The following is a 14,358-nucleotide window of genomic DNA, read 5'->3' on the forward strand; positions in this document are numbered from 1 at the left end:
TTTTTTAAAACAACCGTCGGAGAGATACCTATGAACATTTTAAAATTGTAGTATGATTAATACAATAATTGTTTGGTAACCTTGGTAAACAAAAACAGATGATACCATTTTTTTTTTAACATTTTGAAGAATCCGTGGTGGCGACGCTAAATTTATATGGGTACATTACCATGGAAACTTGACTAAAAATGATCTAAAATAAAAATAATTATTTAACATACAGAAAATAAATATTAAATTAATATCTGAGAAATCTTACAATGGAGAACCATTCCCGGGTCAGCTAGTAAAATATAATTATTATTTATTATTAATTTTTTGTTACCGACGTCTGCTAAATTTCTTTTTTAAACTTCGAAGTAACGAATCACTAGTCTAATATTAATATAATATTTGTAAATGTGATCAAATAATAATATGTTATTCCTACATAACTCATCATTCTAATGACGTCATATTATACTCATATCGGATATAAAATAAATCGATAATATTAGTATGCATTTGAGGATGTCATACCGTCATCATGACATATTGACATTTTCTCCGTCTTATACAACTAATGCATAACATAATATTATTATTATCGTAATTTACGTTCAACAGGGTTGTAATGCTATTACAGCTGTGCAGTAAATGGGTGAAAAACTAAGAGAAGGGCAGGGCAAAGTAGTTAATTTTCCAAAATCGAAACCATCAACCTAGCTAATTCTTGTTTGCTTATGCACATAAGTCTTAAAACTCATTTAGCGTGGATTAGGAACAAATCGTTGTACCTATAGTACTTACCCATATCGTTAAATAATAATAATATTAAGTACAACATAATAGTTCATACAAAATATGTGGTATAACTTGTTTAAAACATATAATATATAATATAAAACTTGTAAGCATAATTTATGATGAAATTAATTGGGTTATCTTTTTAATCCAGATGATGTGATAACGTTGACAATACGTCAGCATTATATTATATTATACAACAGGAGAAAATAAATGTGAAATAATTAACGATGTTGCTTGAAATAATAATTGAGGGTAAAGATATGTTTATCTTATAAATGTATATTAAATACTTGAATGTATTGCATTCTTTCTCTAATGTAGATGGCATCTGAGATTTCTACTGTTGGCATATCTAGGGGTGGCAAAATAAACCCCTTTAAATTCTACAAATGTCCCCAAAATTACGACACTTGTCGTTAGTTTAAAATATTATTAAAGAGTGAGTAAGTATTGACCTATTATCAAAGTTAAAGGTGAGAATATTATTATCTGAGTAGTCTAGTTGTATTTTACTCATTACGATATTTTAAGTTTTAACCGAGTCATGACCAGATGAATTATATTATTTATTATATAATGTTATTTTATATCATTTCGAAATGCTCACGACTCGCTTAAAAATGTAGAATAATATGTTTTAAAAAAAACCCAATGTGCCGAGAACGCAGATAATGTTTTTATGTTTGATAATTAATAATGATTATAATTATGACCGTCTGCTTTAGTTATTATATTATAAAGCTTACAGTCAACAACAAAAAATTGTTATTGCTGCAAACGAAAATTTTTCCAAGTTGCTTGGTTGTAAGACGGAGACAACCTCATGATACCTACTATGTAATGCGATGGAGGTAACGTACTTACTCGGTTACACGTTTGATTGGTTATCATAAAGATGTTTTAATATTATATTATTATCTATATAATGTAGTTCATATTCGCGAGTTTGATTTACTAGGAACTAATAAAAATGATAAAATACGTGTATGTAATAATATTAATGTAGAACTTTTGCACAAGAGCAAAGTTGCAAAGTTCAAACATATATACGGTTTATCACGACTGAGTGTACGTGAATTATAATTCATTGTACCTACCTTTATATTATATTTTTAATGTTCGCCATTTAAGTGCAATTTTAATTATATCAGATCAAATAAAATTAGATAGTACGATTTAAAAAATGGTTTTAATTATATTTGTTGATACATATAATTAAACGTTAAATGAATTCAGTTCGTGCATAGAAATATGCAAGTGGTAGTGAAAACGCATCAATAAATCAATAGAAAAAATAAATTAACTGCAGAGACTACTTACCTATCATCCGTTTTACTGTGTATCGTTTGTGCTTGGGCGATTGTATAGGGTCGTCACGCGCGACGTGCAAAGTTCGAGAGCTAAATTATTTCTGCAATGTCGGGTTTGAAGCTTAATAATAATCAATAACATCGTGTAATCAATTAGTACCATAATGTTTTACAGCCAAACAATTTTAGACAAAGCCTCGTTTTAACTTTTTACTGAAACTTTTAAGTAAAGCACTACAGCCAGGATTTTTGCGAAAAATAAAGTTTGATAATATGATGCACTTAATATAATGTATGCATTAAAGTAATATTATAATATACTATGACGGATATGCACAAATAAATAAATAACATAAATTATACAATATGATGTGTGAGGTAACTTTGCATTGAAATAGATTATTAAATGTTGTTAATTTTACAGATGTACAATTCGTAAGTTGCTTTTAATTTTGTTTGAAACTATATTCAAATGGCACCCAGAGCATTTTTAGTTCATAGCACTATTGCATATTTCTATGATTTAGCACTCTATAAAATATATTCATGAGTTTATAAATATTTGGCCAGCCGATCGTTCGATTATCTTTGGTTCAAAATACGAGCATGATATAGCCCGTGATAGGCACATTATAAATTATCAAAAAATTATAATGGAAAATAGCAGATAAGTAAAATATATTCAAATTACTTTGAGTGAAATTTAAATCATTTTCACTAATGTTCATGCAACATATTTTATATTCTGCAATGACTGTCTAAAAATATCTAACATATAATATAATATAAGTTTATTCAAATTATATGCAAAAATATGAAAAAAAAATTAAATATAGAATCTCTGCATTACGAAACGTTCACGTATTTAAACAGAATTATTCAGAGTTAAAAGTATGAACGAAAATCCGGGCCCAGATTATAAGTAAGCATATTTAAAATGTTTTCAAAAAACTATTAGGACATTAGGTACCTATCATGGTCAATGTAGCCAGCCAATGGCGACGAGTCCTTTGTTATATTTCGTACATCGTTGTGCGCATTGTAATAAAATTCTTTTGAATCGATTTATGTGTCAATGGATTGATTTATTGGTTTTTAAGTGTTTGAAAATCACTGTGGTTTAATGCGAATTCCTGCGTCGTTACAAATCTCGTCGACTTACCGTCCACAGCTGTCTTTAATTTTCAATCAATTAATAGTTATTTAGGGGGTGTTCTGCAGAGGTAGGTAAATATTTATTGCCCGTTACTGGTGTCAAAGTGGAAATGTCTTAGACTAGATGCGAGTTCTTCTATTATTTTTACATACTGGCATTTTACAAAATAACAAATATTATGTTTCCACGATGGTAAGTGTACCAAATAGGCCTCAGACCAAATTCATTGTGTCAGTTTTTGAGAGTTGGAGACTCTCCAGGTTTTCTGATATTATTGCAAAAACATCAAACGAATACAAATTGTACACATTTACCTATAATTAAAGCCTGTTGGTACCCAAAATAATAACTATGGTAAATTATACAAAATTGATTAATAAATTACTGTAAACACCATGTATTACTGTAAATCTTATTAAATCTCAATAGCCAATGGCCGTAATATACCATAATAACCAAAAAAAAAAAAAAAAACACGAAACGGTTTGCAAACGTATAGACGTTAAGAACTCGTTATGAGGAGAATCCGTGTATAAAATATTTAAGTCTATAGCTATAAACATGTAATTTTTATAAATGTTTATTTTCAAAGTAATTTTGACAAGTTGTAAAAAATTGAACTACAAACACTTATTGAAAAAAATCATACCTACGTTTTTTAATATTTTTAACTTTAATGAGAATATAGATTAATGTGGAATCTTAAGCCTAAACATTTCTTTTAAATAATTATAAAAAATCAAATGTCGTCAAACGTTTATAAACTCGTCTCTAAAAGTAATCGAGTATAGAAAATTATAAATGAAGTAACATTAAAATTGTTCAAGAACCTACTAGTTTTTACTGATTGTACTGTAATTCGTTTTCGAAGTAGAACAAAAAAAAGTCGATTTGGGCAAAAACTGGTTTGGCAGGAAAATTCGTGTTTTCCATACATTTTTTTTAGAAATGACTAAGAAAAATACTACTAGCTTATTAATTTTAACCTCCTTCTTCCCAAAGTTCCATTTAGGTTGACTAACCAGAAAATTTATTATTGTGGTTGAAAATTGAAGAATTTTTACAGCGCCAAAAGAAGATTGACACAAAAATAATAATAACAAAAAACAAAACACAGACCATCCTCTCTGGGTTTGAAAAAATTGCATTTATTATACCTAAAAATCCACTTTATCCATACTTTATAATTATAAGTAACTAATAACTAAAATAAAGTTAGCCCAAATCACATGTTGCCCGAATTTACAATTTTGATCCGGATACGTAAATCTAACTTCAAGCGCCTGATTTTGACCCAGTTAGGCAACTTATCTTTCTTAGTTGCTTGGTAGGACGTCTGAGGTTTTAGATTTATATATTATAATGTCTCCAAAAATATATTTTTACTGTGCGAAACGAAGAGAATTAATTCTACCTCTCAGTTCGGTGCAATTTCTTATTACTAATTATTAACTCCTTCCTTTATTACTGGGCTAATATTTATAAAATTTGAATTAGGTATATAATATTCGTTATTATCTGAAGGGCCCATAGATATTAATTTTGGTGTTTCTAAATTCTATTATTGAGTAAATATTATTATTAATTATTACTCATCTATAGTCATCTACCCAATACGAGTAAGATATCCGGACTTATTAACCAACACACTGTCAAAACACACTGTCAAGACTAAAAAAAATTAGAGACTTAATATTTACTCTGTACTTTCTGTAGAAAATCATTTTTAAAAATTCTCAATTTAAAGGTTGGCTTACGAGGTTTACTATTACTATTCACTGACGGTGCATTGGTTGATGGTCAGGAGAAAAAATAAAACTTCATAGGTATGTAGGTATGGAAGAAGGAATTCTGAAAATCGTACAGGTAATACAAATAATACGATTACGTAGGTATATCTACTGCGTCATCTAGTGACAAAAGTGAGAATTGGTAGGTGGTGGATTTTCGAGGGTTCTCAAACAAAGTTCAAAATTAAACCATAGATGTCACTGCCGTTCATGGCTTAATATAGAAAAGGAGCGATTTACAGTCGGGGATATCATGCACTTGCAGTATCCACTAATACACTTATACCTATATTATTACCTACTATAACAATAATAATAATATTAGATATTTATTCATTATTACTAAGGCTATGAATTTAATGTACTAAAGAACCTTAAAAAATGCATTAAAAATGTAAAAAAAAGGCAATAAAATATGCACTTAAAATGCAAAAAATACAATATATAATACCAAAAATTATAGTATCAAATTCATTTAAAATGGTTTTTAATTTAATTTAAATATTTATATTAATATTAGATATAGGATATTATACATTAGTATATTACATGCATAAAAAAGTGTTTATTTAAAAAGAAAAAATTATGTTTATTGTTGATTGAATTTGAATTTTCTATACTTAATGCAATTCACCTGAAATTTTTTTAAAAATTTTAGAAATAAATAACTTACAAATAACTGACGTATTTATCTAGCAATTGACTTATTTTATCGACGTATATACAGCCTATGTACAAAAACAATTTTTTTTTCAAACATTTTGACTGGAAAATGAACTAAAAAAAGAAAATATTACATAAAAACACACAAAATTTACCTAAACAATTTAAAATGTCAAAAAATGCAAAATAAAAGTAGCATAAATAGATTCGTAGTTACATAATTCAAATTATGTCCTTACAAAGCTGCGTTTCACAATCACCAAAAAAAATGCACTTTCCTACAAATTCACTGCCCCAATTATTACAGAAAGAAAGACTGTTGTTTTCAAAAAGTTTATTTTACTAATATTCGTGAACCATATTTACCGCGGACATCTAATAATCGATAAAATTAAGTTGTTACTTAATACAAACAGTCATTGCAGAATCTTAAAGAAACGAAAAAAAGGCCTCGAGAAATATGCCTCGAGAAAAAATAAACAACTGAAAAAAAAGCCAACTTGTTTATTTTTAAAAATTAATTATATTAATTGTTATCAGTTATATTATTAATTCTAAAAAAAGCAACTGCATTCTCTAGTAATTGAGTATATTGATTTTACAATGTGTATTTTTTTTATATTCAACTTCATTCAATTTATTATTTACTTCAGTAACTTTTTTGGCGCACAAATTAATGGTTGGTCAGTAATTTTGAAAAACAAAACAAAAGAATTTAATATAAGGTTTTTAGTATATGTAAGTAAAATATAACTTAATGTATTTCGTTCATATTGCAACATGTACCTACATTTAAAAAAATAAGTAAACTGTTCAACGTAAGCACGTCATACGTTTTACATATTTATAGGTATAAGAAGTAAAGAGATTGATTTCAAGATCATATGAGCTTATCATCAAAACACCATGTTATTTTAGTTCAATTTATGACATTTGTTGGCATTTTACTGAGGGAAATTCCTTTAAAACCTTTATTGGATTAAGGTACTATAAATAGCTATACTATTTACTATAAACATACTTTCTGTCTCAAATATCTATCTTCAAAGTTAGGATTTCTCTTATATTTCAGTGTCTTTATTTGTTCTACATACAATGGAAATAATCAATTCTAATAAAAATAATAATAAACTATGTTTTGAAAGTTAATACACACCACTAAAAGTTGTATTAAATTATTTTGATATGTCTTCAGCTAAGAGGAGAGCTTTTGAGTTATGACCTGTGATAGTGGTCGTAGGTAGATGATAATCTAATTCAATGTCTATTGAATATTCCGGGGACTTAGTAGATGTGAATACAAATTGTTTAGGACAAAATAATGAGGTTTGCGACATTTAAGACGGGTTAGGGTTCAATAGCCAGGTCCAGTAGGAATAGTGAATAGTTGGAGACTTAGACAAATGACCTTGATGATATCTAAATAGTCTATGTGATAATAAATAAAATATAATGTAGATAATAAAAATATGATGAATATAATAATAATAATTATAATATATTTATAGTTATATAACTTATAATATTCGGACAGTGTTGAATTTTAAATAAGTATCCGGAAGAGGGCTATCATCCTTTAAATAATTTAAAACTGCTGTTATTTTATTATAACCATCTATTACACATGAATTATTTTAATTTCTATTGCCTAAGTAGTGGTATATGAGTTCGAATAATTAATTATACTCTGCCCCCGTCACATGGTTATTATAAATTCAAGGAGTTAGAACTTGCATCCCGCAAAGCATTTACCCGGTTTCGGATGCGAAATCCGTAAACAATTTTAACAATTTTTTTAACGCGAAACCCATAACTCGAGTAGAATTTCATTCTTATTAGTTATTTGTACTTTAAACCCTTAAATTGCCAACACTTGTACCCAATTTTAGACGCGAAATCCACAAACAGTGTTGCACTACCCGGTTTTGAACACCAGACCCACAACATTGTTTACCCGGTTTCTTACACGAAACCCGGTATCCAAAAAATTTTTTTTTAAGTTTTCTCATATAAAACTCAACTCGTATAGGTAAATACAATATTTTAACCCATTTTCACTCCTCTTGGTCTTATAATAATAAGTGACAAATACAAATCCTCCAGCGCCAGCAGCAGCCTGGGTCGTCTTCCAAATCATGAAACACACTAAGACTCAATGCTAGTAAGCTAAAAATGTGCGAATGCCGTTCTGTGACAACATTTAAAATAATAATAATAATAAAAAAATAATTATAATTATAATTAAAATAGTATATTTTTATTATTATACTCTAGTTTTCGCTTCACCGATCTTTGTAAATGACAATATTATTGAAGTCGATTGGCATTGGAGTGTTCTTGTTCATGATGTGGATGATGTCTACAGTTAGAGGGACACCATAAGAAAGAAAAACGCTCCACTTTAAAACGCTTCTCATGATTTTAAACAACATGGACGATGTGATATTATGTTGTTTAACAAGCAAAGGTGGTGTGGAAATTTTTGAGACGATGTCATCATGCATCGAGTACTTTCGAGTAATATAGATAATACAAATAATAATAAGATAAAATAAATTAAGAATTGGTTATTTTTTTAAATTTAAATCTTGAGCAAAAAAAAAATATTTAGTTATAAATGTTACAATAATATAGTTATTTTACCACGTATGAGGTGATTATTTTAACAGAGCACCTACTATTAATAATTGAATTTGAATACCAATTGAATATTAACTAACTACAAATTAATTATTTGAATCAATAGTTGTAGTTGTTGGTAATAGTTTTTGAATAATAACAAAATAATAATGGGAATTTGTTAATTTACGGTTCAATATCTAAGGTCTAACTTCAAACGCTCGTAAAAAATTAATTTTACTTTTCGATAAACTTTTTTAAAATTAAAATAAAGGCAAATTGGTGGGGGATATTGTGTAACAATTTCAAATTTTAGATATATATAGAACATGTTTTATGAATTTCCAACTCGAAATAATTTGGCAATTTTCGTGATTTTAATGAATTTTGTCAAAATGTTTACTTCAGACTCTCACAAAAAATAGTTTTTGAATTGAATTTTTTTTCATATCTACTAACAACAAGTTATGAGAAACGTTTTGTAACATTTTCAAGTTGTTTGACCAAGCAAAAGTTGATAAAAAAATAAATAAAATTCAATATATTCTTATGCATAAAATAAGCTTAAAAAAAATCATAGTTTCGAACATTTTATGGTGAGTAGAAATTTCTAATATAAACATGCAGTAAACATTTCAGTATCTAAAGTCTAGGGTTATTTGAGAGTTACACTAAAAAACAAAATGGATTTTTTAAAAAACTGGTTTTGCATAAAATTTTAATTTTTCCTTAATTTTTTGTTTACTTTTCTTGGCGCTTTTGAAAACTATTGAAAATTCTTTACTTTTGGACCCCAAAGTAATAACTAGATTAAATGTTTGATGAAATATTTGATTTGAAAGATGTTTAAGTAGAAAATTAAACCATTTTTACTGCTTAAAAAAGTGTGGACATACCCACAAAAAAAAACACACATCGTTGTAAAATCAATACATTAACCGCTCCTCTCGGAATCTAATAGATTATTATTATCAATAATAATAATAGTAATAATCACCTATTTATTTTAGTGATCTATATTATTGGTAAAACCACCTCAAATCTCAGCATGTTTAGTTAGGTGGTCAAAAATATATATGCTGAAGTTATAACCAATTGTATTTGAATGTAATAAGTACGTGTGATGTATAATGTATATGTAATATATAATGTTTAATGTATAATGTATACTTACATAAAATGTAATGTATATTGATCAAGATGCGTAATACATACAGGTACACGTCTATGTCACATCAATATCATAGAATTTATACTGTTTTTATTGTTGTGGACTGTACCTTTTAATTTTAGCCTTGAGGTAAGTACGTTGACTTGTTATTATCAAATATTAACAATTATTTACACACATAATTACAGATTCAAGTACACTGATAAATAAACAGCACTTGACACGCAGTCCTACGCTCGACACACGCTCCGGCGAGGTTCTGTCGCAGCATTCCCACTCCTATTCCGGCCATGAATGTATAAAAACCACACCTCGAGAACATCTGCACTCTACTAGAATTATTATAGTAAATAACTGCCTGTGACAAGTCTGATACTACGGTAGTTGACGGCTGACAGTCCGACATTGTAGACGCGTGTCCGGTGTATGTCCGTCGGGAATTTAACAATTTATACTTTTATTTTTTCTCTGCAACTGTCTAATTTTTTATATTTTACATATTTTGAGCTGGTATAATTTGATTGTAAGTATATCATTGATAGAACCCATACATGTTATATTTATTTTATTTGTACAAGATTGGAACACCAAGTTTCAGCTGTTATAGCTATACCTATATACTATAATAAATTCACCGTGTATCATTATTAATTGATTATATTACAAAATTGCATTTTATATTTGAAAATTTGTGTATGTTACAGCTGAGCAAAGTTATAACAATGACTTACAAATTAACATATTTCAACTTCACTGCTCTGGGTGAACCCATCCGATTCCTGCTGTCATATTTGAATATTGATTTTGAAGATAAACGAATCGAAGTCGAACAATGGTCATCAGTTAAACACAGTAAGTAATTTAAAACGAGAAAATTATTACATTACTATCCGTTGATATTAATTTGGTTAGGTATATCCTTTAAGGTGTTGTTTGTAAAGTCAATGTTATACATCATGAATGTCGAGCATATTTTGTAAAAGTAGGCAAGTTCATGAACAAATAAACTTGATCAATTCAGTCAAGCCAACACTTAGCACCTTATATTACTAATTACCCATGTAGGTAACTAAATACTAATAATATAATATTGAACTCAAAAAGTTTCAATTTCAATAGCACCTATGTAAATAGTAAAATATTAACTCAACTTAGTTAAAAACAAGTAAATTTATTTTTTTTAACAACCACCCGTATTCAAAAACAATACAACATTCAAATTAATTAAAAATAATTTTGTAAAATATTGCACCCTACTGTTTCTCTTCTTAGCACTCACTAAAATAAAAGACATTATACAGGCCCAATCAAATTGATGCTTTCTATGGCATGTAATATTTATGGTATCATGTGAATATTATGTTTTTTTAGCCATCCCGTATGGTAAAGTCCCGCTGCTGGAAATCGATGGTAAAGTGTTGAATCAATCTTCGGCCATCTGTCGTTATTTAGCTAAAAAGGCTAATTTAGCTGGTAGCGATGATTGGGAATCTTTGTTGATAGATATTGCCGTTGACAATTTTCAAGATTTTCGTATGAGTAAGTACAAGTCTCTGCCTGTATACGATGAATGGACTTTTTAAAATGTTTAACATTATTTTTAAAGGTATAATATCGTATTATTACGATCCAAATGAAAAATCTAAAGCTGAAAAGTATGTTACGTTGGTGAATGAAACTATTCCATATTACATGGAACGATTTGAAAACATTGTTGTTGAAAATAATGGATACTTTGTAAACGGAAAGGTAAACAATGCTTAAATGATTTAATAGAGTACCTATATCATTTTTCAGTAATTTTGTGACACCGTGTTAACCTATATAAAGAATGTACAAATTATAAAAACTTTAAATTAAAGTTAATTATTTCTATATTTTCCCACTTTTATTATTGAAATACATATTGGTAGGTATATGTTAAAACCGGTACAATGCAACTGAAAATACTGTTAAACTTAAAAATTACATTGTATTTATCTGAAAATAATATAATCCGAACATCTCTATAATAATAATTTGAGAATTCAAGATTAATCATTTATCGGGTTTCTATTCATTTGGTTGCATGTAAGTCGTGAAGCTAGTATTACAAATTTTACCTATGCTTTTACAGGGCATTTTTATTTGATTTCAAATTTTTTATTAATTTAATTTGGTTTGATGATCATGCTTGACATTTTGTTTGTATATATATATTAGAAATTGTAGCTTAACTGTATAGTCTTATGTATTGTATTAAATTACTATAATAATATAGCCAAAGCACCTTTATATTATGAAAAAAAAATAACAGTTTTTAATCACAAGTATTTAATGGTTTGATTCATAATATAAATTAAACCAGAGATTTAAGCTAGTTCATATGCTTATTTTATTTTATAGAAGTATAATGTAATTATATGAAATTTATATTATATTTTATAATTTATTTTCAACAATTAATTTGAATAATGTACTTATGCATTATTATAACCAGTTTTACCATAATTTGTTTAGGTGGATTTATGTCGGTAGGTAGATGTTTTTATGCATAAGTGTTGAATTTAAATAATTTATATTTTGAGCAAGGAATTAAAATAACTATATCTACAATAATATGTTTTAATTAAAGGTGGTTATCATTTAATAGTATTGTATTTACCACGATATATTTTTTTTTTCAGTTATCTTGGGCTGATTTATTCTTTGTAGCTATTTTGGACTACTTAAAATTTAGATCAGAAATTGACTTATTGAAAGGTCGTCCTAACTTACAAGCTCTCCGAGAGAAGGTATTAGCAGTACCCACGATTAAATCATGGATTGCAAAACGACCAGTGACTGTTGACATTGCATAATTTCGTCGTCTTTATTAGATATATTTAATTAAATCATATAATACCCACTATAAAATTAGATCTAAGTACCACGTACATATTTTAATACGATATGGATGGTAAAATGGTTTGTTTAAAAATACTTGCTTTCCGATTATAATAATTGCGGACATATTATAATATATATATTGTATTATTTACATTGTAAGCTAATGTAGTCAATTTGCAACAGAATAAAGTCAAAATGTACAGTTATAGTATTGTTTTTTATCGTTCTAAATAAAATATAGCTAACAATTATTGGCCTTCCTAGTTCCTACAGTACGGACTGTCCCCAGCCGGCTATCACATCTGTCATAAGTAGGGCCCGGATTTAAATGCACTTAAAACTATACAGATATGCTCTAAAAAATAGGCAAAAATGCCCTTAAAAAATGCATTTTACCACAAAAATGACCTTAAAAATGCCATATATTTTTTTTATATACAAATTGTAATTTATAAATGAGACATAATAATTATTTTATTAAAAAAAAACTGAAAATTTTAAATATTGACTGATATGATGTCGACATGCATGTTTTGGCCGTTTTAGAGGAAATATTATTCATTCTAAACATCTACAATCAATAATAGATTAAGATAAGATAAAAACTAAATCGAAAAAAAAAATGACAATTTGTATGGAAAAACCCGATAAACCTTCTTAAATATCAAGAAAATAATTTATCTTAAGATATTTTTTTGAATATTCCAAGTTTTATATCTATTTTGAACAAATATGCATTAAAAACCAACAAAATGACCCAATAATGCTAAAAATGCTCTAAAAATGAAAAAACGTCGAAATATGCAAAAAAATGCAAAATAAAATTTGTAGCTTTCAAACCCTCGTTACATGGAACGAATTATGTACTTAGAAAGCATTGTATATGATCAACCAAAAAAATATGCACTTTGCATTGAAATCCGGGCCCTAGTCATAAGTATAGTAAAATAAACATGTATCAGTTAGTGTACAAAAATGTAATATCTAAAAAAAAAAAACACTATAGATAATACATTGTACAAAAACATTGTCTGCGTTAAAAATAAATAGCGAAGCTAACTCAATCGTATATAATAAAAAAAAACAAGCAAACTACAAAATGCATTTCGTACAACTGTACAAGCAGTAGTCAATACAGTGGCTAGGTGTCTGGCTAGGTATCTTCCACAACCGAGATGCAAAAGGAAGTGAAAACATTCGAAGACATAGAATCCTCAGGCGGTTTGCTATCCTTAAACGAGGATCATCGGCCAGCGGTCGGAAATGAGTTTTCCAACATCCGCTCTCAGGTGAAAGTGTATTTGAGTGTATTCATAGCACTTTAGCAGTGCCGTATTTTTCATTATTCACAAATGACATATTACAATTGATGAATATATTTATGAGTTTTATTTTTTTTAATTTTGATTTTTAGTCAATGTGTTTTACAGTATTAATAAGACGAAACATCGCGGAGGAGTGGGTATCAAAACCAAAACCATGTCTTGCACCATATTTTGCCCTCCACTGGGCACCTTGGCACTGACACTTAGGTATGAGATGTCCGCTCACTACTGCTCGTTGGATGACTTCATGTAGTTGATGTGTATTTTGTAAATCTCAGTTTTTTGTGTATGAAATAATAATACTTATATACTTGATAGGTATTAGTTTTGGTGAATTCTATATTTGATTTTACTGCAGTATGTATTTTCTCACCTACTGAAGTATATTTTATTAGTTGATTTTTAATGATAAAGAACATGCAATATGATTGTGAGTATACAAATTTAATATAGCATATAGTATTCTAATTCTGATGCACATCATATAGCGTTTACGTGATTGAATAACCTTAGAATATCGTGACATCTGAGTCTTTAACTTCGAATATCTGTGTAAGTATTGGCATAAGGATTATAATATTAAATATTAGATTATTGTTCTTAAATGAAAACAGATATAATCGGTCATATTGGTCCGTGCCGTATGCGGGGTAGCGCAATATACATA

General features: G+C 28.0%; 1 protein-coding gene across 1 annotated transcript; it reads left to right on the top strand.

Moving 5' to 3' along the window:
* Positions 1-9,804: 9,804 nt before the first annotated feature.
* Positions 9,805-12,572, top strand: LOC111036111 (glutathione S-transferase-like). Its single transcript, XM_022318012.1, has 5 exons — positions 9,805-10,021; positions 10,203-10,350; positions 10,870-11,037; positions 11,105-11,247; positions 12,165-12,572. The coding sequence occupies exons 2-5, from the start codon at positions 10,221-10,223 to the stop codon at positions 12,336-12,338; spliced, it is 615 nt and encodes a 204-aa protein (XP_022173704.1). The 5' UTR covers positions 9,805-10,021; positions 10,203-10,220; the 3' UTR covers positions 12,339-12,572.
* Positions 12,573-14,358: the final 1,786 nt, after the last annotated feature.

This window comes from Myzus persicae, unplaced genomic scaffold, assembly GCF_001856785.1.
Source record: "Myzus persicae strain clone G006 unplaced genomic scaffold, MPER_G0061.0, whole genome shotgun sequence".
Lineage (NCBI taxonomy): Eukaryota > Metazoa > Arthropoda > Insecta > Hemiptera > Aphididae > Myzus > Myzus persicae.

Coding starts and splice junctions, on each gene's coding strand:
- LOC111036111 (XM_022318012.1), top strand. CDS start 10,221: ATGACTTACAAATTAACATATTTCAACTTCACTGCTCTGGGTGAACCC. Junction 10,351..10,869: donor ATGGTCATCAGTTAAACACA/GTAAGTAATTTA, acceptor ATGTTTTTTTAG/CCATCCCGTATGGTAAAGTC. Junction 11,038..11,104: donor TTTTCAAGATTTTCGTATGA/GTAAGTACAAGT, acceptor TTATTTTTAAAG/GTATAATATCGTATTATTAC.